Source organism: Schistocerca serialis, chromosome 1 (assembly GCF_023864345.2).
Source record: "Schistocerca serialis cubense isolate TAMUIC-IGC-003099 chromosome 1, iqSchSeri2.2, whole genome shotgun sequence".
NCBI classification, from domain to species: domain Eukaryota; kingdom Metazoa; phylum Arthropoda; class Insecta; order Orthoptera; family Acrididae; genus Schistocerca; species Schistocerca serialis.
Genome location: NC_064638.1, coordinates 661,677,104 through 661,701,613, shown reverse-complemented (window position 1 = coordinate 661,701,613; position 24,510 = coordinate 661,677,104). Strand labels below are relative to the sequence as shown.

Below are 24,510 nucleotides of genomic sequence, written 5' to 3'. Positions count from 1 at the left end.
ATCTTGCTGGACTTATTGAAGATCTCGTCTCCTCGTCTCAAACCCTACAAAGGCACTTTTTTGTCATCAACCCTACCAATCAGACTCAACCCAAAACCAATGCTGAACCCCTCCTGACTCAGTTCACTCCTCCATCCAACCATAATCCACCCCCACTGCCCTCAAATCAGCCCTTGTTAACATTCCATAATATTTTAATCTCAAACCTTGCACTCACCATCATTCCCCAAATTCTTTACACAGAAACTAACCTCACATCCTCAGAAATAAGCTCAATCCAACACCTAAAAACCAATCCTGACTTCATAATCTCACCTGCCGACAAAGTATCAAGCACTGTGGTTTTGAAACAACTCTCCTACACAAAGACACCAACCATTTCCTCCAATGAATCTTCATAGTTCCTGTTCTATTACCACATGGCACCTAGCTTGTCACTATTGATGCCACCTCTTCTAACCTAAGATCCCTAATGCCCATGGCCTTGCACTATTGAACACTACCTTTCCCAATGCTCACCTGACTCCAAACCCACAACCTCCTTCCTGGTCACCATGACCAACTATATCCTCACCTACAATTATTTCTCCTTTGAAGGCATCACAAACAAACAAATGTGTGGTACAGCAATGAGCCCCTGCACGGTACCATCCTATACCAACTATTCATGGATCTTCCTAACCACCCAGAATCCCAAATGTCTCAGCTGTTTCAGATTCACTGATGACATTTTTGTGATGTGGACTGAGGGTGAGAACACCCTATCAGCATTCCTCCAGAACCTCAATGCCTTCTCCTCCATTTGCTTGAGTTGATCTCCTCCATCTAACAAGGCATCTTCCCCGTTGTTGACCTCCACCTCAACACGTCGAAGATGGCTACATCAGTACCTCTATCAATATCCAACATACAAACCACCAATAATACCTTCACTTCAACAGCTGCCACCCATTTCATACCACGCAGCCCCTTCCATACAGCCTAGCCAACAGCGGCCATTGCATCTGCAGTGATGAGCAGTACCTTTCCGAATAAATGAAGGGGCTAACACAGGCCTTCACACACTGAAATTACCCTCCCAACCTTGTACATGAAAAGATCTTCTACGCCTTGTCTCTGTAGTCACTTATCACCTTCCAAATTTCCACTGTCTGGCCACAAAGAAGCACTCCCTTCATGACTCAGTATGACCTAGGACTGGAACAACTGAATCTATTTTCTCCATCACAGTTTCAACTATCCCTTATCACGCCCTGGAATGTGGAATACCCTACCCATTATTCTTTCCACCTCTCACACAGTGGTATTCCACTGTTCACTGAAACTATGCAATATCCTTGTCCATCGCAAATCCACCGCAGCTTCCAACCCCTTGCCTCATATCTCTGCAATACACTAAGATACAAGACCTGTCCCATAAATCCTCCCACCACCACCTATTTCACTCCGGTCACACACATCACCTATTCCATCAAAGGCAGGGTTACCTATGAAAGCTGTTATGTGATCTGCAAACTAAGCTGCAACCACTGTGCTGCTTTCTATGTGGGCATGGTAGACAACAAGCTGTCTCTCTGCACAAATGGCCAGTGACAAACTGTGGCCAATAGACAGCTGGACTACCCACCTGCTGAACATAATGCCCAACACTTTGTGCTTCACTTACATGATTGTTTACGGATCCTTCCTACCAACACCAGCTTTTCTGAACTGTGCAGGCGGGAACTTTCCCTGCAGTACATTAAATATATTTGCAATTGCGAATATGGAAAACCACCAGCTGGATAATGGAATGATGACAATGAAAATTTGTCCTGGACTGGGACTCAAACCCAGATTTCCCACTTTTTGCAAGCAGTCACCTTACCATTAGGCCATCTGAGCACAACTCATGGCCAGATCCAAAATTCATTATGTCATCAACCATGTGTCTACAGCCTGTACTTGTACATCCGTTATTTATATTACCATACAGGGTATCCAAAGGAACAGGCACTGCGGTGACTACAGCTGGTACGAAATAAAGCATTAAATGTATTCACAATTTGCAAATATGGACAACCATCAGCTGTATAATGGAATGAGAACAATGAAAATTTGTGTCAGACAAGGCTCGAACCTGGATTTCCTGCTTTTTGTGAGTGGTTACCTTACCATTAGGCAATCTGAGCACTTCTCATGGGCAGACCCAAACTTCTATATGTCGCCAACCGTGAGTGTACAGCTGATGGTTGTCCTCATCTGCAATTGTGAATACATTTAATGTATTTCATAACAGCAGTAAACACCACAGTGCCTGTTCCTTTGGACATGCATGCACTTCCAAAGAACATCACATCATAATTTGGAATGACACATGTGCTGCAATATCATATTCATCTGCCGACACCAGGCAAGCAACTTTCATGTTTCCCCTGTACAGAAATATGCATAATGGATGTACGGGTACAGCTTGTACACACATGGTTGATGACGTATGAAAGAATGGGCCTGGCTGTGAGTCATGCTTGAATAGCCTAACAGTAAGTGGCCGCTCGCGAAAAGTGGGAAATCCGAGTTTGATTCCAGATCTGGCATAAATTTCCATTGTCATCATTCCATCATCTTTCTGGAGAATCCTGCAGTCTGTCAAGCAAGGCAGATGGTGCTCTCCACAATTAACACAGATGGGAGGCGGAGCACATGAAGTATTGGGATGTGATGGGCGTCCGCAGTCTCGACATGCGACACTGTAAGTGCAGCGGGAAGACATAAGGCCGAACTTCCAGCACTTAAAGCACTGCATTGGGAGAGGGATATAGGGCTTTACATCACAGAGGTAGACCATCACCTTGACCTTCTCGGAAAATGTATCACCCTCGAAGGCCAAGATGACGGCACCACTTGCAACCTGATTATCCCTCAGGCCCCAGTGGGCACGCTGGACGAAATGTACACCTCGTCGCTCTAAATTGGCGCGCAGCTCATCGTCAGACTGCAAAAGAAGGTCCCTGTGAAATATGATACCCAGGACCATACTTAAGCTCTTATGGGGCGTGATGGTTACAGAAACATCTCCCAGTTTGTCATAAGTGAGTAACGCCCATGACTGAGCACAGGATGCTGTTCTGATCAAGACTGACCCAGATCTCATTTTGAACAAGCCCTCCACCTCTCCAAATTTGTCCTCTAAACGCTCAACAAAAAACAGAGGCTTCATTGTCATGGAAGATTCCCCATCTGCTCTCGAATATACAAGGTACCCGGGCAAATAACATCCGCTGCCATCCTTAGCCTGACATTCCTCCCATGGTGTGGCCAGGGAGGGGAATGATTTGGGGTTATTCTTCTGTGCGCTGAATTGAGCTCGTGAATGCTTAGAGACTGCTGGTGTTTCACCACCAGTAACAGATGATGGACTACGCTTCATTGCGTGTTATCCGCCCTGATGCCACCCACTCCAACCAGAGGCCCTCCCCATGGGCGCCACCCAGACCCAGTAAAGGCAACCTGGCAGGATAGCCATTGCCGGGAGTCCCGATGCCCCAGGGGGATGGGCATCTACCCCTTGGCATATGTGGGGAGTTACCGGCGCAGTCATCAGCAGAGTGATCCCTGTGTGGTCAGGGGGCTACAACCAACTGGGAACATGGCGGTCCCACCACAATGGTCTGGCTACCATGCTGGATATAAGGTGCAAAGATGTTCACGGTCATTGTCGATGCAGAAAGCGACACTGCATAGTGCATGGTGGAAAATGCACCCAGGAAGGTGTCCTCGCTCAAGAGATGGAGAATGGGCAGGACTGCAATGCGACAACAAGAAAGTGGGCTAAAGATCTCAATGCACAATGGACACAAGGCACCATGTGAGGCACCCTTCCCCAGTTGGCTCACTCTTCGGGAAAATTTTGAAGAATGGCGGTCAAATCCTAAAGGGGATCATCACGTAAAGGCCAAAACATGTGAAACTCCTTTTAGTTGCCTCTTATGACAGCAGGAATACCTCGGTCCTATTTTAATCCCTGGACCCGTAGGGGGTGACCTGTTAGTTTCAACTAACAATGAACCATTACAAAAATGTTTTACAGATTTTAATGTTCCAGCACGGCCTTCCAAAACCTTACGGATATAAACGGGGTACACTTTTTCAAATGTCCGCTCCTTCATCTTTATCACCAGAAACACATTGTTATTCATGACTCTATGAGCCCTGTTACTGGAGTCCAAAGTATTCTTATTATCAGGATGACTAGCATATCTCATTCTTTTGGATGAATGGGTGTGAATACTCCCAAGTGGTACACCCTTCCTACTGGGAGGAAAAGATGATTTCGAGGGTTCCATCTAGGTCCCACGAGCAGCTAGGGAAATAAGGGTCCACTCGGACAGAGCCCCGCATGCCTGAGTAAGCCTTAAACAACAGATGTGCAGCAGGTCCCCCGCTAATGACTATTCCACCTCAATAGCCATGCATCCCATCCCATCAGTGTGCAGCACACCTTGAGATTGAGGGTGTATATATATATATATATGATCTGGGCGGTCGAGCCAAGATCCTCAGTCTCTGAGACACACAATGTTCTACTGCCGCGTGGTGGTCGCTGAAGCGTGCACAAAGCTTACGGTGACAGGGGGCTGGCAGCACTTACCAGTCCTTAGCTCAGGAATCCCCAGGTCGCCAAGCCAGTACCCAGAAAATCAATTCTTAGTGCCTGAGGGACTATTCAACAGGGTGCTACCCCTAAACAGAAATTAGGGTGGCAGAAAAAGGGGGCACTCTGCATCTCAAGGCACTTATAAAATGACATGGATGACAAAGGCAGCTGGCAAAGGAGGTAGGGTCGAGGACACTGTAGGTCCAGCGTGCATCAGAACATGCCTCAACGCCAACCACCCATGACCCCCCCCCCCCCCCCCCCCCCCAAAAGGTAGTTTAAAATGTTATATCTGTGAAGACACAGAAAATGGAGAATCAGTTCAACCATTCATGAATCGTCCACTTATATTAGAGGTAAAAACTCTGGAAGACCATGCTTAATATGAAGAGCCAGAAGGGAGTGGGGGGGGGGGGGGGGCATCCCTCCAGGACACCAGCTACTGTTCATAAGGCTCCACAACGACAACATGGAGATGGCTCATTACATAAAATAAAACCATCGATTGGTCTGGTGTGACTGATGTGGAGGCAACATAGTGTGGTGGATTCCTCCCATAAGGAATGGTAGAAGGAGCATGATACATCGGAAGTCCCCTGATAGTGGAGAGTTTATTTGAGAGGGCAGTAGCCCACTAGATGTTCCATTGTGAAGTGAGGAGTGGACTTTTTTGCATCCACAAATCCCCACCTGGGATTGTCAAAGCAAATGTTGGGTAAGAATCCACTTTTTTACTCAAGTAGTCAGCCAGTTCATTCTCTAGGATGCCAACATGACTTTGACCCGGAGTATCACAGGGTGAAAAGAGTAACATCAATCAATAGTCTAGAGACTTATTACTGAGGCAGTACTAATTAAACTGTGATCAAGGAAGGTCTGTTTAATCAAATGCAGAGCTCTGTTAATGGCTTTCAGGTCCCTTACAAAAACACTAAACATCCCCAGAAACAAATGTTGGTTCTGACCAGCAGGAACCTATCTTATCGATGGTTTTAGTGCCATGAGTGTAAATGAGAGTAGCAACCTGATACTCCTCAAAAACTGAATGGTACAGATGCTGTAAAGTTATTGGAGTGACTGATACTTAGGGATCTTGAAATAAATGTATCCCAACTCGTGGTCTGGATACTAGCCACAGGGAGGGGGGGGGGGGGGGTGGCAGCGGCAAGAAGCACTTTCTAAGGAGATTAGGCAGAGGTCCTGGCAGAGGGCCTCAAGACACATTCCAACCAGTAATCCTATCCAAGGATGGGTGTCAGTGGGGCTGATGCCCCTCATATGCAAAAAGAATGTGATAAATAGGATGACAGGAAACAGTCGGATAATGACTGCATAAATGAGCAAGATTTTGCACTATTGGAGCTGAAGAGGGAAGATACCCACTTTGGCAAGGAGAGCTCCTGTGGGGCTGCTCCATAAGGCACCAGTGGTTAGTCTTATTCCACAATGGTGGACTCAGCCCAACAATTTCAAAGCTGAAGGTGCCACTGAACCATAAGCCTGGCGAGCATAGCTCAATAGCGACAAGACCAGAGCCCAGTAAATATGAAGGAGAATAATGCATTCCACACCTCACGAGCTGTGGGCAAAGAAACAGAGATGTTAAGCTTCCACTTAGTTGATGAATGTGGGGCAGCCATGTCACCTTTTTATTAAAGAGGAATCCCAAAATTTGGGACTGTACAACAATGTCCCAGTGCTGGGTACCCAAGTGGAGTTCTGGCGAGGATGGGCCATGATACAATGACAGAAATGCATGACACATGTTTTTGCAAAAGAGAAATGGAAACTATGGGAAAAGGACCAAGCAGAGGTCCTCCGGATAGCACCTTGGAGCTGATATTCTACAAAGCTGCAGTTTGGGAGCTATACTAAACTCAAAAGTCATTGACATACAAGTACAGTGTTGGGGTAACCAGTGGAGAAGTCACTAGCCCATTGATGGTGACATGGAAGAGGGTAATACTCAGCAGGGAGCCCTACGGGATGCCATTTTCTTGGACCCACAGGGAGCAGAGTGAAGTACCCACCCTAACCCAAAACAACTGGTGGGATAAAAACTGATGAATAAAAAGCAGTAGGGACCTCAAAAGGCCTCCTCATGGAGAGTAAGTAAAATGTGATGGTGGCAAGTAGGTTCCTGTGCCAAATGTAAGTCAGAAAACATTGCACTGAGGTGCTGGCATTTAGAAAAATCCACTTCCCAAATAGCCAGATGACTTGGCTGTGGATTGTCCCTTCTGGAAACCACACTGTTAGGGACAAAGAAGGCCCCAAGATCAAGAGCCCTGCATAATTCAGGAGTGAACATCCTTTCAAGCAGTTTGCAGAGCATACTAGTGAGGTTAATCAATCAGTAGCTGTCGACAGATGCTGGCTTTTTGCCTGGCTTCAGGATTGAGACGATGACACTAATTCACCACTGTGAGGGGAAGACACTTTCGACCCAAATACGGTTAAGACCCTGAGTATGTGGAGCCTTTGAATAACATTCAGATACTGGATCACCTGACTGTGAATTGAATCACGGCTTGGGGCCATACTGTGTGACAAGGCAAGAGCCTGAATCAGTTCCCAGTCAGTGAACGGTTCATTAAATAATACAGTGCAGTGAGTGGTGAAGGACAGGGAGGAGTGTTCTATGTCTCATATTTGCATTCAAAAGGTAGCTGGGTAAGAAGAGGTCAACACTGTTGCAAAGCATGTCACAAGGTGTTCAGCAAGAACTGACATACTGATACAAAGGCTACCCTGTGGGAAGAGACCCGGAACAGGTGCTGAACTTTGGTGGCCCAAAAGATTATTGAGCTTGTCAAACACCAGGGGTGAAGAGACAAATCTTCCAAGAGAGGGGAAATATAATGCTCCCAGGATTCTTTTACTGCTTTCCACTAGACAGTGAGTCTTTTAAAATTGAGGAGGGTGGTCTGTGAAATTTGACACTTGAGACATTACAGGGCTGTTCAATGATCCTGAATAGCTGTTACAATGTCTTTAGCCCACTAAGGCAATGGACGGCATAGGAGGGGGCCTGCAGAAAGGGGAATAGCAGTTACAGCAGCATGGATGATCACATCACATCAGAGATGTCTCCCACGGACTTGATGATACAATCTGACAGAGAGGGAGCGAAGATGAGAGCAGTGGCATATAACAGCCAGTTGGCTTTTCGAAGTGCCCAGCATGTTAGCTGGTCCACTAGGTGACAACAAGGAAGTGACGGGATGACTGGAAAGTGTTACTGTCACACTATTGTCTGTCACCAGCACGGTTCACGAGAATGATGGCGCAAGGTTTCTGGGTCCACTGAAGGCGTGAGAGTAACCTTCGAGAAATTTCTTCTTCTGCTCTTTTGCAACTTTTGGTGGGTGAGATTCTTGTGAGTGCCTAGCTGCTGTGGGTGTAGAATGGAGGAAGAGCAAAGCAGCCCTGGGTCTAAAGTCCACAACTCCTTGAGCCACTTATTGCTGTTGGGCCTCTGATCTGTGGATTTATGGAAAGCGGAAGCTTTGTCACCAGTAGAGACTGGAAGAGAGTGCTGCTTTTCCTGCTGAGTGTGGGGAGCGAATTCCCAAAGATAGTGCCTCAGGACCCATGTGAGGGGATGGTATTAGTAAGTTTGGTTTTGAAAAGTTGTTGTAGGTGGACTGACTGATGCAACTTTTGTATAATTTGTCAGCATATTGACTGGATGCACATGTCCATATAACAGGCAGTCAACTGATTCCCACTATCTTTTCAAATAATGGCAATTGAGTGAATGTGAAGGATTGTGTTCCTTACAATTTACAGAAAAAGGTGGTTGGTCACAAGGACAACCACCGTGAAGTAACCTTCCACAGTTTCCACATTTTGGGTGCTGGGCAATGGGATGACACATACCCAGTGCGTAAGCATTGGAAATGTCTCATGGATGGTAGTGTGTAAGGTTTCATGCCACACCTAAATATCATAATTTTCACTTTTTATGGGAGGATATTTCCTTCAAAAGCTAAGATGAAAGCACCTCTATCTATAAGGTTATCTTCTGAACCTTTTTGTATGTGTTGGACAGAATGTATGTCTGAATGTTGTAGGTTAGCTTGCAGCTCCTCATTGATCTGGAGTGTAAGGTCGCTGTGAAAGATATCTTCTTGTACCATATTCAATGTTTTATGTCCCACTGATATGTCACTCAGTCTTTCACTTGTCTAAAATGCTTGAGACTGTACAGCATAGAAGGCTTTAATTAAAAGTGATCAGTTTCACAATCTTGCCAATGAATCAACTCCCCTAAATTTATCTTCTATTTGTTCCATGAAAAATCATGGCTTTGACACTGTGAAAGTATCTCCATCTGCTCTAGTACACACCACATTTTGAATAAATTGTTTCACTCCCAGTTTTCTGGCTTGTCTTCCTTCCCATGGGGTAGCCAGGGTATAGAAGGCAGTTAAATTGTAACTGTGCACATTGAAAGAGATATACCAACTTGCTGACACAGCCAGATCAGTAGAGCCATTATGTGGGTTTGTCTGATGTGTTATGTGCAAAATATCTGCCCTGAAACCACCTATGTCAATTAGGGGCTCTCCTAATAAGTGGCACCCAGCTGCACCAAACGCAATTGGCACAATGACTGTTGCCAGGAGTCCTGATGCCCCAAGAAGACAGACATCTACTCCCTGCCACGCATGGGGAACTAGCAGCTTGGGTGTCAGAAGTGTGATCCCTGTATTGTCAGGGGTCTACTGAAGGGGTACACAACAATCCCATCATGTTGAGTTGGTTACTGTGTTGGCTTTTAAGTGCACATAGAGTCTACACAGAGAGTCTCTAACACAGCAGGTAGTTGGTACTACATTATGTGATCAAAAGTATCCGGACACCTGGCTGGAAATGACTTACAAGTTCATGGTGCCCTCCATCGGTAATGCTGGAATTCTACATGGTGTTCGTCCACCCTTAGCCTTGATGACAGCTTCTACTCTCGCAGGCATACATATGTTCAATCAGGTGCTGGAAGGTTTCTTGGGGAATGGCAGCCCACTCTTCACTGAGGAGAGGTATCGATGTTGGATGGTGAGACCTGGCTCGAAGTTGGCGTTCCAAAATATCCCAAAGGTATTCTATAGGATTCAGCTCAGGGCTCTGTACAGGCCAGTCCATTACAGGGATGTTATTGTCGTGCAACCACTCCACCACAGGCCATGCATTAAGAAGAGGTGCTCGATCGTGTTGACAGATGCTATCACCATCTCCAATTTGCTCTTCAACAGTGGGAAGCAAGAAGGTGCTTAAAATATCCTGGCCTTTGCTGTGGTAGCGCCACACAAAACAATAAGGCGTGCAAGCCCCCTCCATGAAAAACACGACCACACCATAACACCACCGCCTCCGAATTTTATTGTTGGCACTACACACGCTAGCAGATGATGTTCACTGGGCATTCGCCATACCCATGACCTGCCATCATATCGCCACATTGTGTACCATGATTTGTCACTCCACACAATGTTTTTCCACTGTTCAATCGTGCAATGTTTACAGTCCTTACCCCAAGCGAGGTGGTGTTTTTTGGTATATACTGGTGCGATGTGTGGCTTATGAGCAACCGCTCGACCATGAAATACAAGTTTTCTCACCTCCCGCCTAACTGTCATAGTACTTGCAGTAGATCCTGTCTGATGGCCTGGATAGATGTCTGCCTATTACACATTACGACACACTTCAACAGTCGGCAGTCTCTCTCAGTCAACAGACGAGGTCGGCCTGTACGCTTTTGTGCTATACATGTTCCTTCATGTTTCCAATTGACTATCACATTGGAAACAATGGACCTACGGACGTTTAGGAGTGTGGAAATACTGTGTACAGACATGTGACACAAGTGACACCAAATCACCTGACCACATCCAAAGTCCTTGAGTTCCACGGAGCACCCCATTCTGCTCTCTCACGATGTCTAATGACTACTGAGGTCGCTGATATGGAGTACCTGGCAGTTGGTGGCAGCACAATGCACCTAATACGAAAAACATATGTTTTCGAAGTGTCTGGATACTTTTGATCACATAGTGTATTTAAGGCATTCTTTCCCAATCAGTCCACACCAAAGAAAAAATTTTGAAAATTGAGGTTAAACCCAAAAGACGGCCAAAAAAACTACTTCATCCAATATATTGATGTAAAATAAATGGATAAAGATGTAAACAAAAGAAAGCAGGGCCTAGAGAAGTAGCCGGGTCAATACAAAAGGCCACCGCCATGAGAAAGAAAGTTAAGAGAAGTAGGGGTTGTTGTAAATAGGAGATTGCAGCACAGGAAAGAAAATAGATACTACAACACCTTGGGGCCCCAGGCATGCCATACACGTACTCACGAAAGATCCATGAGGGGGAGGTTCCTAAAGTTACAGGAATAGGTTGCTTAAGCATTTGGAGAGCAGGATATTCCTTCCCACAATTCTCCCAATTGATCTAAGTCATTCATACACCCTCCCCGTGAGTGACTTTTCAAGTTTGTTCAACATCACATAACTGGAAAATGCCTGACAGATAAACTTACATTCCAGATCAAGTCTTGGATTTGAAACCTTTACATAAGTTCTGCATTCAAGTCCTGACCCAACCTACAACTTAAATCTGTCTGGAAGTTTCAAACAGGCACATACTCCACTGCGTGTTGAAAGATTCATAGTGAATAGTATCAATTTGTAACATAGTGTCTGATTGGGTAAACTGTAAAAGTTTATTAATAATGCTGCAAATCAGCACCACTGTTTATATGAAATCTCTCACTTTTGTTGACTTTCAATGTGAGCAGTTCACTGCCTTCAATCTAATCACAAAATTTACTACAGTCGCCCATAGAGTCTAAAAGTCGGACTGCTTGCTATGTTTGCTTCTACATCTACATCTATACTCTGCAAACCAGCATGAAGTTCATGGCGGAGGATATGTCCCATTGTACCAGTTATTAGGTGGTCTTTCTTAAATGCCTCTTTGGGTGCTGTGATTATTCTAATATTGTCCTCACAATCCCTACGAGTGATACGCTGGATGTTGCAGTGTATTCCTTGAGACAGCATTTAAAGCCAGTTCTTGAAACACTGTAAGTAGACTTTCTTGGAATAGTTTATCTTCAAGAGCCTGCCAGTTCAGTTTCTTCACCATCTCTGTGACACTCTCGCACTTGTCGAACAAACCTGTGACCATGTGTGCTGTCATTCTCTGTATACATTCAGTATTCCCTATTAGTCCTACTGGGTAAAGGTTCCATACACCTGAGCATATTCTAGAATGGGTCACATGAGTGATTGTAAGCAATTTCCCTTGTAGAGTGATTGCATTTCCCCAGTTTTCTACCAATAAATTGAAGCTTACTGCCTCCTTTACCCACTATTGCATCTATGTGATCATTCCATTTCACATACACCTACAAAGAATTACAGCCAGGTGTCTGTACGAGTTGAACAATTCTAAAGGTGACTCACTGATACTCTAATCATAGGATACTATGTTCTTTTGATTTGTGAAGGGCACAGTTTTACATTTCCAAACATTTAAAGCAAATTGCCAATCATTTCATCACTTTGAAATTTTATCAAGATTTGGCTGAATATTTATGCAGATACAGTCATGGTAGAAACTGAAATTCCAGAGTCACAGCACGACTAGAGAAGCCAAATCCCAATTGGTGCAACCTGTCACAAAGTGGCGTATCATGTAGCAATCTGTTTTCTGAATTTTAGGAGGAACAATGCTACAATAATTCATGCTGAATTATTGGAAGTATATGGCAACAAAGCACTATCAGATATTACAGTGGCTGGGTGGTCCAGATGCTTCCAGCACTGTCAAACAAGTCTGGATGACAAAGGAGGCAGTGACAGACTATCTCTCTGTGAAGAACCAGGAAATACAAAAAAAAGTGAGGCTTTGGCACTTGATCATTCGTGTATTGCAATCAAGCCAACAGGGGAAAATGTAAAAATCAGTCACAGATAAGTTTTCAACATCTCGCATGACATATTGAATATTACAGTGTTCACAACCCCTTTTCTGCAACAGTTCACACTCAAGGAAAAGCCTGTAGAACTGAGGCAGTTACCTAATCACCATCCATGAATGCTGAGTAAATCACTATGAACACAAAGAAAAATGAGTAAAGTGGGCAATGGAAATGTGTGGATTAATCACTGCTAAAAAAAGGCCAAGACCCAACCATCATAAGGTAAGGTAATGCTGAGTGTTTCTTTGGATTGCCTTGGTGTTCTGTTAACACATTATTCTTGGAGATTATTCTAGAAAGTGGCAAACCGTCACAGGAGCCTACTACTGAAATCTCCTGATGAGGTTACAGGAGGCTTTCAAGATGAAGGGTCACTGGAAGCTGTCCAATGGGGTGTTCTTGCTCCATGACAAAATCCCAGCTCATTCTGCACAGAGCGTACACTTCTTCTTTGGGCTACAAAATGTGTGCTCCCCCCCTTTCAAATTCTTGGGGCATGGCAGAATCGTGATTTGTTCCTCTTTACTTGGACTGCAGCATTTCCAGAATGACAATGAGACGATTTTCGAGGTGAAACCTTTCACAAACAGCCAGAATGCAGATTTCTACAACCTAGGTCTCCACCAAATTATCTGCAATTGGGAGGAATGTGCTGCATTGAGAGGTGCCCAAAAACTGTCATGATAGCATATGTGACAGTAACTTCCCAAACAAGCTCAAAGACTACCTAATGGAAAAGGGATTTTACTGTATTAGAGTACCTACTTAATTAAATTAGTATATTATTATTATTCACATATGGGCCCAATACGACCATGCGAGGTACATTGAATCAAATTTGCTTTTGATGGTTGGCCTTCCTTTGCGTCCAAATTTGTTTAATCCTTTCAGAACGATTTCTTTCATCAGACCATGGTGTTCCAGTCTGTTCTCTGACAAAATATCTTTTGTCTGAATGTTTTTCTATCTGTAACGTCTGCCTGAGTTATACTTTAAGATCCTCCTTAACTGCAGGGATCTATACAATGGGCTCAGTTTTGGCCTTACTTCTGTTTTAATAGAATTCTACTATTTGTTTTGTCAACCTAGAGGCTGCCACTTTTTTAATGTGCCCATAAAATTTAAGTCTTCAGTTTCTCGTGTTACTGTGTATGTCTGTGTATTCTCGTATTTCGTTATTACTTCTCAGCCTGTCAGTTTCTCAATCAGTAATTTTGGGGCCTAATATTTTCCTAATTATCTTTCTTTTTTTCTTTTGAATTTCTTCAATATACCTCTTTCTATTTAAAATAAAGTTCCCACTCCACAAAGACATTCAGGTTTGATTACAGTGTTGTAAAGCCTAAGTTTACGGAATTTACAAAGTGATTTTTTTATTATAAATATTTTGCATTAATCTGAATGCAGTTGCTGTGTTTTGACAGCAAACTTCATTTGCAGCTTTTTCCAGACTGTTTTCTTGTATAATTTCCCCCGAGTATTTAAATTGAGAAACCCTTTTTGTTTTTCCATATTTCGCCTTCAAAAACTTTGGTGCTTGTTTGTTGCATGTCAAATAACTCCCACACCCCCCTTTTTTTTAAAAATGATATTTGTAGACCTACTTTTTCCACAGCTTCTTTATGAATTTCAATTTGTTTTTGAGCTGTGGTAATATCCCTATTGAAAACTGCCAGATCATTTGCAAAGGCAAGGCAGTCTACTCTAATATTACTTCTACCTAACTCCTAACTTGATTGATTATTTAATTGGATAGATAAACTTTAAACTCACCAAGTGGTGGCATAACACGCACATGAAAGATTGTTGTGATTGGTAAGCTTTCAGAGCCAGTGGCTCCTTCTTCAAGCAGAAGGGTTGGAGGAGGAGGTTAGTGTTTAACGTCCTGTCGACAATGAGGTCATTAGAGACGGACCACAAGCTCGGATTAGGGAATGATAGGAAGGCTAATTGGCCATGCCCTTTCAAAGGGAGCATCCCGGCATATGCCTGAAGCGATTTAGGGAAATCACAGAAAACTCATGGAAAACCTAAATCAGGTTGGCCAGAAGCAGGTTTCAACCGTCATCCTTCCAAATTCGAGTCCAGTGTGCTAACCACTGTGCCACCTCGCTCTGTTACAGAAAGGTTGAAGGGGAAGGAAGAAGGGTGAAGGAAAAGGAATGGAGAGGTCTAGGAAAAGGGGTAGATTTCGGGAAAGTTATCCAGAGCTGCGGACTTACTGTACGGGATGAGAAGGATAGACTGATTGAACAATCAGTCTTTTCTTCTCTCCTGATCTGCGGTTCTGGGTGACTTTCCCAAAATCTACCCCTTTTCCTTGACCTCTCCAGACCTTTACCTAAACCCTTCTTCTTTTCCCTTCGAGCCTTCTGCCTGAAGGAGCAGCCACTGGCTCCAAAAGCTTGCCAATCACAACGATCTTTTATGTGTGTGTTCTGCTGCTGCTTGGTGAGTATATTTTTTATCTATCCAAGTAAATAATTTTAACAATAACTGATCGTTTTTGTTGTTATAACTTGATTGATTGATCTATATTTTGACTCAAATTTTTCCAAAACACAGTTAAACAGTAATGGGGAGAGTCCATCTCCCTATCTAACACCAGTCTTTACATCAAATGGTTCAGAAATTTCTCCCATTAATTTAACTTTTGAGCTAGTGTTGGTTAAGGTTTCCTTACTCAGTGTTAGAGTTTTATTATCTAGCCCTCGTTCCTTTAAAATTTGGTAAGGAGATTCATGACCAAGTCGTAGGCCTTTTTAAAATCCACAAATGTACATACAATATTGTAACTAGAAATCTTTTAGTGCCTACGAATTAGTTTTAAATTAAGAATTTATTCCAGAAAGGATCTGTTTGTTTTAAAGCCTGCTTTGTGTTTACCAATTCTAGGTTCTAACTTTTCTGGGGCTCGATCAATTAGACACTGCAAGAGAATTTTGTATGTGACCGGGAGAAGAGTGTGTCCTCGATAATTATTAACACCAGTTCTATCCCCTTTTTTAAGCAATGGATGAATTAGGACAATTTTCCAGTCCTCACAGTCATAATTTGTTTGTTTCGATTTCATCAGGTTCTTTAGAGTTAGGGTTGGTGTTATTAGTTTGCTACGGTTGGAATTTATTCGCTGGTTCTGGGCAGTTCAATAGTTTTTCAAAATAATTAGTAGGTACCTTACAATTTTCCTGCTTGTTGAGAGCCAAACTGCCATTTTCATTTTTGAAGTAAAGAATTTGAGGTTGGTAATGTATCAGCTTTGTTCTGGATGTTTTATAAAGTTTCTTGTATTGTTCTTTTGGAAGTCTCTTTCAATTTCTAAAAGTTGGATATTTTTGTAGTTTCTGTTAGTCTGTCAGATTAATTTAGATGTTTCTTTTCTTACACTTAGAAAGGTGTCACATGGTTATTTTTTGTTACTATTCCAATTTCTGAATGCCTCATGCCTATACTTACTTGCTGTCTCACAATCCACGATCCATCAAGGGTGTTTTTGTTTCTTTCAATGAGAAATTAAATTTTGTGCTGTTTTGATGAACTTTTCTCTTAGGCTTTGCCAATTGTTGTATTGTTTTTTGTAAAGTTCACTTGTTGGAGTTGGTGTTATTTTAGCAGTGTCAAATTTTGGGATAACATATTTAATTTCGAAGAGTTTTTAAGTTTGAAGTTTTACTTTTATTCGCATCAAATAATGGCCAGAATCAATGTTAGCACCTTTCCTAACTATGACATTTAAAATTTCTTTGTAGTTCGGGTGTGAAACTGCTACATGATCAATTTGAAATGCTCCATTAAATGTACTCCATGCCTACCAAGTGTTTTTGTTTAGAACAGTTATTTTTAAAATGTGTTGACATGATTTTAAGGTTAAAATTTTTGCACATTTCAACAAGTCTTTGGTTATTTTATTTTGTCCATTTATCGGCAGGAAACCAACCCACTGTTTTCTCATTTTTTTCTCTTTACCTACTTGAGCAGTAAGATCACCCGTAAAAATTTTAACATGATTTGAGGGAATTTTCGAGATGATGCTTTCTGATAGTCCAAAGCTTCATCAATTTTTTTTCAGTTTTCTCTCTCTCTCTCTCTTTTTTTTTATCCTCACTGACTGGCATTAATTAAAGTGTATGCTTTATTCAGTGTATATTGTTATTTATGAAATAAATTATGTTGGCGGGTGTAATAAAAATGATTGGTCCTTGTAAGTAAGTGATGAATGTTTCCTGTTCTTGACATATCCTATATTATACATACACTCACAACATAAACCTGTAGGATCAAATTGAACTGAATTGAATTTTATTTGAGCCTGTAAGATTACATTGTGTAAAGTAAATGTACGTGTAACATAGGACATGTCAAAGTAGTAACATTTCATTATCACTTATTTTTCTAACCCTTTAGCTTACATTTTCACATCACTGATAATAACAATATATACAAATTTAATGGCATAAACATTCTGCAACACTGTAAAATTCTTTTTCAATGAGATAGACTTCAAGTTTCTTTGGAAAGTCATTGTCAAGTACACTATCTTGCAGGTTTTTAGGCAGACTTCTTAGTAGTCTGACACTAGAGTACTGGGGTCCTTTTTCTAGCATTGCCAGTCCATGGGGTATGCTCTGTACTTCATTCTTCCTTCTTGTATTGTGGGTATGTACACTAGCGTTTGTAATCCAGTCCTCACTACCTTTTGTGATGTACATTATTGTTTTGTATATATACAATGATGAAAAAGTTAAAGATACCTAACTTCCTGAAACAGTTTAAGAAATTTCAGCTCAGTTCACTTCAATTGAATCTGTAGACAGGAACAAACACCATCAACAAGTTTTATGGTGGCAGCTTAATTTTTTTTTAAGCTGACAACTAAAATTTTATGACTACCTCTCAGAATCAATATTATGCTTTTCACATGACTTACATCAAGACATACAACAGACGCACATTCACCTTAAGCTGTGGGCTCGTGTCCTCGGACAGCAAATGAAATTTGCTTTTATGTCATTAGTTTTTGTGTAAGTGGGTGGTTCCCCCCCCCCCCCCCCCCCCTCCAGTTATATCTAGCCTTCATGGCCAAACAATACAGAAGAGCAAAAGTAACAGTAATCACTGATGAATACTGCTCACATGTTCATTTGGTTGGCTGTATTCAAAGTTTTTGAGCTAGAATGGGTGATGATGTAGTTCCTGGGCCATTGGGTAGACCACTTACAACTCGGATAATAAAATTAATAATCCACATTGAAGGCCAAAACAGTATGGTTATCCTGTAGCTGCACTACATAAAAGAGGTTGGATTTATTTTCTTTATACTACTACTCTACTTGCTCCCACTGCCTCTTTCCCCTACAACTGGGCTAAAAAAAATGTGTATCCATTTCATACAATGTAAACTGACTTGCAGAACTTTCTTTGGCAATGTTGCAGTAATAGTAAGAGGATTGCATAACAGTAATGAATGGTAATTGCAGTGAACAAGGGGTTATATTACATCATCCATTTTTAGTGTTAAACAAAATAGAACTTGCTGTTACACTCAAATCAGCTGAAAATGTTTTTATTTTGCTGAAATAAGCTAATTTTATTTCAATTTGGTGTACACATTCATAAAATATGAGCATCAAAATTAAGTAACAAAACTAATGCCACTCCTTTTTTCGTGCATGATAAAACTACACTAAGTATGAAGCAATATTTAAACATTAGTATATGTAGCAAATTAGTATTGATTACTGGTATCACATTTGCAAGAGCTGAGGTATGCAGACTTGCATTTTTCAAGGACACAAATGGCAATACACAAGACCTAATGTAGAGGCAGGGTACCGGTATCATTATGGCTCTGATGTCAGCTTAAAGGACATACGAGTTGTGTGTGAATATGAATAAACAGTATAAAACTAGCTTTAGAACTAATTAAACTTGTAAATGTGCAAGCATGTTTACTGATATTCAATTATTTTATCGTTGTATTAAGCTGACATATCTAAGGTTAGTATATATTGGGGTGTAAATAAGTAAACAATTAACTAACTTGTGTGAAAAACCACACAATGCAAAGCAGAGAAGGTTCAAGACTAACATGAAATTCGAAATTTAGCAGTATTTTTAAATGTACAATTTGTTTAACTCTTACACAAAGAAATTATTGATACGATTTGTAATTCAATACACTATGAAACTCTGAACACTGAAGATACCCTCGGGACACAACCAATGTGTATTAACGAAAAAGAAAAATACCTGTCTGCCAAGACTCCTCATTTACTACGACATACTAACTCAGATCTAAACACATGTTGAGAACTTGATTCGGCAGCACATCGTAGCGAAAATGTTTCCTGCTTTATTTGCTAATGTCTAACACTTTACACCAAAAGTAGCAAAAACTTCGCGGATGAAGACGTTGATCAAGTTACAGCCAATTTTAGCCTTCAGATATTGTACACGCAAACTGATTTTATCCCGTAGATCTTCGTATAAAATGAAATATATTCCTACGTTTGGTAAGGTTCCTTTATTTATTCACCTATCCAAAATGCTTTCTTCTTTTACAATCTTTCTTGTTTCAGAACACAGTAACACACATTCGCTCTCAGGTAGGTCAGGTTCAGGTTAGTAGCCACTAGCCAGTAGGACCTATGCACTTTCATTTGTCCACGAATTTCTGAGTTCTTTGGCGCGTCATGATGTATATTTTGAATTTATTATGTCATTAATTCTGGAAAATGGAAGTATCAATATTTGCTGTGCATAAAACTTAATTAAGGTAACAGTAATCGAAATTCTGGTTTATTGTACCACGTTGAACGAGGGAAATTCAATTCTTGGCATGTCACCCTGCGCTAAAAAACAAATGAAGTAATAGCTTGTATTTGGCGGGAAAGAGTTCGGAACAACAGAAGTTTTGTTTTGTTCAAAACATTAAACAAGCAATGGCTGAGGCACGGGTGAGGAAGTTAGTGTCGACCACATTTAAACTAAATGGCTTTTCCATTCTGAGGTACGAACGTTAATTTATTTCAAACACACTTAATATAGTTTTCTTTTTAACTCTGCAACATGACGAAGAGGGAGACATGCTCGTAGTAGTTACTGTGTCTCATGAATGTTGAGTAGATACGGACTTATAGGCCTCAGTGTGGCAGTCGCCCCATTTTTCAAAATCTATGTAGTGGACAACCATCCATTGGCGCATAGGATGAAAGAAGCAAATGCTCCATGTAATAAGACTAAACGGGTAAACGATACGCCACATTTTCGAAGGAGCGCTTTACAGTGTCCGGCTGCTGCTAGCAGAGTACCGGATGACTGGCATTCAGTTGCCTCATTTGATCTCTTCTGTTTATTTATTTGTTCTGCAGGTCACTTAATCGGTTAATGCTAATGTGGCCCCATCTCTCTGTATACATTACTTTGTCAGCAAATGAAATGCTATTTTTGTCCCAAAACCGCTTGAGGCAGATATGTGTTGTGCTCTCCTCATACCCCCCTCCCTCCCCGCCCCAAATACTCCTTACTCCATTGCTGAGGTGCAGTATACAGAAAGAGTTTTCTGTGAACATGAAGGACACAATACCACTTATATATTTAACTGGCCAACAGGCAAACAAACAAGATACTTGGCAGTATAGTAGTTTGGTATTGGGTTCCTTTCCATTCTTATCCATAAAAAATTGCTATTCAACGAACACTGATTCATTTTGTGCAAAACTAGAGCTTTATTTCTGTTTTGATGTTGCATTTTTGTTCCTAAATAGTGGTTGTGGTAAGTGAGATTTGTTCAGCCTATCCATTAAGTGATTCTGCATTTGAAACACTTTACCAAGGAATTAAGTCTTTTGACCTTAAGGGGATTTCAACATGTTGAAATCTACCCCCACATTAGGATATTATTAAAATGAATGATGTGTAAAGTAAGTTGTTTCTATAACATTTATTTACTTTATTTGTATGTATCTAAAGATCACGTCACAATGATATAGGAATATTCATGCTAATACAAGGTGAAGACAATAGCTAAAATATATATATACACTATGCTCTGTGAGGATAGGTCATGTGACCAGCCATGGTGTTGATGAAGGTATCATCCTGGCATTTGCGTGGAGTGATTTAGGAAAACCAATTTGAAAAAGCTGGACAGAATGCATCCTTCCGAATATGTCAGTGTGTGACAAAGGCAGGTGGATTCCATCCAGCTGTTGTATTATGCTCACCCCAAAATTTTTATTTCTTTATTTTCTTGCAAACACTTTCAATAGTGTTTTTTTGACATGCACAACACCAAAAATCTTGAATATTGACTCAGGACTTATCAACTTTATTATCCATTACATACTTTTCGTTAATTGGAACTCAATAAGTGTAGTTAGTCTTCTTGGAAACTGTGTTAATTACAAATACCAGTAATAAAAAACATTGTTATCATTGTTCATGCATAAACTTAAACCTCATTGCTAACTTCCTAATAATATAAGCTAGATAAAAAAGCCACCCAAAGAACGATAGCCTTTATACGGTTAATGTAGAAAATATGTTAGGAAATCTTGCACTCATTTAGTTTCAGAGTAATTAATGTACTTAACAAAAACTTTGTTATTGAAATATAATTCCATATTTTGGCAAACTAGACAGTGTAATTTAATAGAAAGTAGCGTGTTATATGGAAGTCCTAGTTAATATGAGTCTCTCTCCACTGTCCAATTAATCAGGAATATAAGTCTTATAATTGTAACTTAGAAAAATCCAGAAAACAACAGTAGACAACTTCAGTTTTAATTATTGCTAATTTATAAAAGAGGGGTTTGCTGAAAGCCAGTGATTATCTTGGGCTGAGGATGATACGGCGGCTGGTCGGTAGCATTGGGCCTTCCAAGGCCTGTTCGGGCGGAGTCTGCAGAAGGTTGTGAAAGGTACAGGAAAAGTGTGCACAAGTTCTGGAAATTCACCACAGCTGAGTTAGCACAAATTATAACTCATATAATGTGCTTAATTTTATAAATGATAGTGTGCAGCAATCAGTTGTCCTTTTTTTGCCGTTTTTATTATGCAAATCCAGATTTTGGCTAGTGCCTAGCCATTATCAATCATTTATAAATTACATAAGTCACTGAGTGCACCCACTTCCATAATGGAGGGTGACCTGATGCTTAATTTTATCTAAATTTCTCATTGGGGAGATCATTCTGTAATTCAGTGAGTGCTTTCAATGATTGATTGGGGAGTAAATGCGTAATTATTATTATTATTGCCTGTGTCAAACTTCAATAATGTATACTGTGATAATAGGATCAGAATATGAACAGTGCTATCCAATAGTTACTGACTGTGCTTATAATTTTTGTACGGAGTTTACAGATTTCAAAGACAGTCTTTTAAGAATTTCATACAGTGATTATGTTAATTTTAATGTTAGCCACACTTGAGCTTTTGTGAACAATTACATGTACTGTACGTTCCCAGATAGCACAGTAAGCCAGTTTCAAACTTGTTTCCAGATGTAAAGTTCAAGTAGGGTGAAGGCTCTAGTTTTGGCCACTACCCCACTTATGGCCACCTTGATGTCAAAGTTTAATTTTTAAGCTTCTCTGGAATACCAGCCAGTTCTACTATAGATTATTATAAACTTTGTGAAAGGCTCTCTTCATTTGTCTACATAATCATTCTTTTGTCTGTTTTTGTTTGGAGACACCATTTTGTGAAATGATCAGTGTTGCAGAAGCTGGGTTTTGCAGAAGTTTTCTTTAAGCAACACATGATCTGTTTTTTTGTATTTTACATGTTTAAATAAAACATCAGAAGAAACTTAATCTGTTCAGAGGTAAGATAAGACATTATATTTTCATTTCTTTAAAGTTTTATATCGCTCAGCCTAAAAACATGTTATCAAAAGTATGTGGCCATTAACAGATCCATATTTATCCCTGGTTCCGTGTTATGGCCATTTATGTGGCCATAAGTGGAGACATATATGTATCCTGTTTTGGCCACTTCTAAAAACTGATACAAAAACATCAATATTAGTGTTCTGTCCTACATTACACTAGGCTTATTTTATTTAAATAGGCTTATTAAAATATTTTTGGTATTTTTAAATCAATGTATACCTCATTGTTAGTATTGTCTTGGCATATCATACTAATTTACCTATGCTTGTAAGATACAAAATATGCAATAGGCACTATTCAAATATGCAACATTCTTTAACTAAATCTTTGTGCATTATTTATAGGAAAAATGAGTCAACCAAAGAATAAGAAGTTTCAGTATTCTCCCAGCAATGTTAAAGATGCTCTAAAGGCTATTGATGAGGGAATGAAGGTTGCTACTGCAAACAAGTTGTACAAAGTTCCAAGGACAACATTAAGAAACAAAATTTCTGGTGTATCTCCAAAAGAATCTACAGGGCACTGTGGCCCACTTTCTGTCTTGAAAAAAAAATTGGTGGACTGGGTTTTGGACTGTTCTAGCATGGGATTTCCAGTTACTAAAGAAAATCTCTGTGCATCTGTGCACAAACTTATTGAGAATGCAGATATGGAAAGTTGTAAGGCTACATTTACTAACAATCAACCTGGAAAAAAGTGGTATTATGGATTTCTTAAGAGGCACAAGGTTCTGTTACAGAAGAGAAAATAAGAAACTGGTTTCAGAAGTATCCATCACTTTAAATGATATGGATGTGTTAAATGACCCAAATAGAATTTTTAATATGGATGAAACTTCTTTTTTTCTGGCTCCTAAAGGAGAATTAATCATAGGTCCTCGTGGCCATCATGTTTATGAAGAGTCGTGTAACTCTGACAAAGATAACGTTACTACATTGTTTGCAGTGAATGCTGCTGGAAAAGTTGCTCCTCCCTTAACACTGTTCAAATATGCAAGGATTCCAGCATCATTGGTGAAAGCAGCTCCTCCAAACTGGGGCATTGGAAAAACAGAAAATAGGTGGATGACAGGTGAAAGTTTTTTTTGAGTATATAACAAATGTATTTGATCCGTTCTTGAAAGAAGCTGAAATTCCCCGGCCTGTAGTAATATTTTTAGATGGGCACTGCTCTCATTTGACACTTCATTTGAGCAGATATTGTAGGGAAAATCAGATCATTCTAGTTGCTCTCCATCCCAATTCTACACACATCTTGCAACCATTAGATGTAGCTGTCTTTGGACCTATGAAAAAAATGTGGAAGAAGATTGTTCAGAAATGGCATTTTGAAAATAATGGCACTGAAATTTCAAAATCTGATGTACCTTCTGTTCTGTCACAAATTATTACAGAACCTAAAATGGTGGCAAATATTCGTGCTGGTTTCAGGGCCACTGGTCTGTTTCCATTTAATGTGAACAATGTAGATTACAGCAAGATAGTTGTTCGTAGTATACCAGCCTCAACCACAGTTCAGACAAATGAGGAACTTCGGAGACATTTCTCATACATAGAAAAGCAAATTGATCCTGTCCTTCTAGATGAGTTCAGAGCAACCAAGAGAAGCAATCATGAGTAGGAAGGAAATCAAGAAGCATTATTACTTTTCAAGTTCTGGAGAAAAATAGCTGATGAGGTTGAAATGCATGGTGCTAGTGGTAACACTGATGACATTCTGACAGATAGCATAGCGCCTCCCTCTGAAGATAATCAAACAGAGAATGTTTCACAAAACGCAGACAGATTTAATCAAAATGTTGATAATATTGACATATTTTCAACACGCAATTCAGATATTCCTTCAACACCCACCAACAGTCTTATTCCTGCAGATATATCAACAACCCCCAACAGTATTTCACTTAATTCAGGTACTCCAATATCCAACGATAGTCCATCTTCGGTGTGTATCCAAGTGACACCACCAAAATCATTAGCAACAGTT

General features: G+C 40.6%; 2 protein-coding genes across 15 annotated transcripts in view; one reads left to right on the top strand and one right to left on the bottom strand.

Annotated features, from left to right (window-relative positions):
- Nucleotides 1-19,282, bottom strand: part of LOC126479634 (N-alpha-acetyltransferase 80) — a 149,111-nt gene extending 129,829 nt beyond the window's left edge. For 3 of the 10 annotated variants that reach the window (XM_050103802.1, XM_050103800.1, XM_050103801.1), the window contains exon 1: nt 18,878-19,281. The gene's annotated coding sequence lies outside the window, so the exon portion shown is untranslated. Of the gene's footprint in view, nt 1-18,877 lie in introns of all 10 variants that reach the window. The other 7 variants (XM_050103807.1, XM_050103810.1, XM_050103809.1 and 4 more) reach the window with 5 other exon arrangements.
- The window catches only part of LOC126479561 (DNA polymerase epsilon subunit 2), a 163,898-nt gene continuing 158,612 nt past the window's right edge, over nt 19,225-24,510 (top strand). Inside the window, exon 1 of one of the 5 annotated variants that reach the window (XM_050103798.1) lies at nt 19,225-19,248. Coding sequence is in view for 3 of the 5 variants with exons in the window: in XM_050103795.1 (XP_049959752.1) it covers nt 19,570-19,637 (68 nt within the window). In the remaining 2 variants the exon portion in view is untranslated. Of the gene's footprint in view, nt 19,249-19,309; nt 19,404-19,459; nt 19,638-19,833; nt 19,875-24,510 lie in introns of those variants that run through there. The other 4 variants (XM_050103797.1, XM_050103795.1, XM_050103794.1 and 1 more) reach the window with 4 other exon arrangements.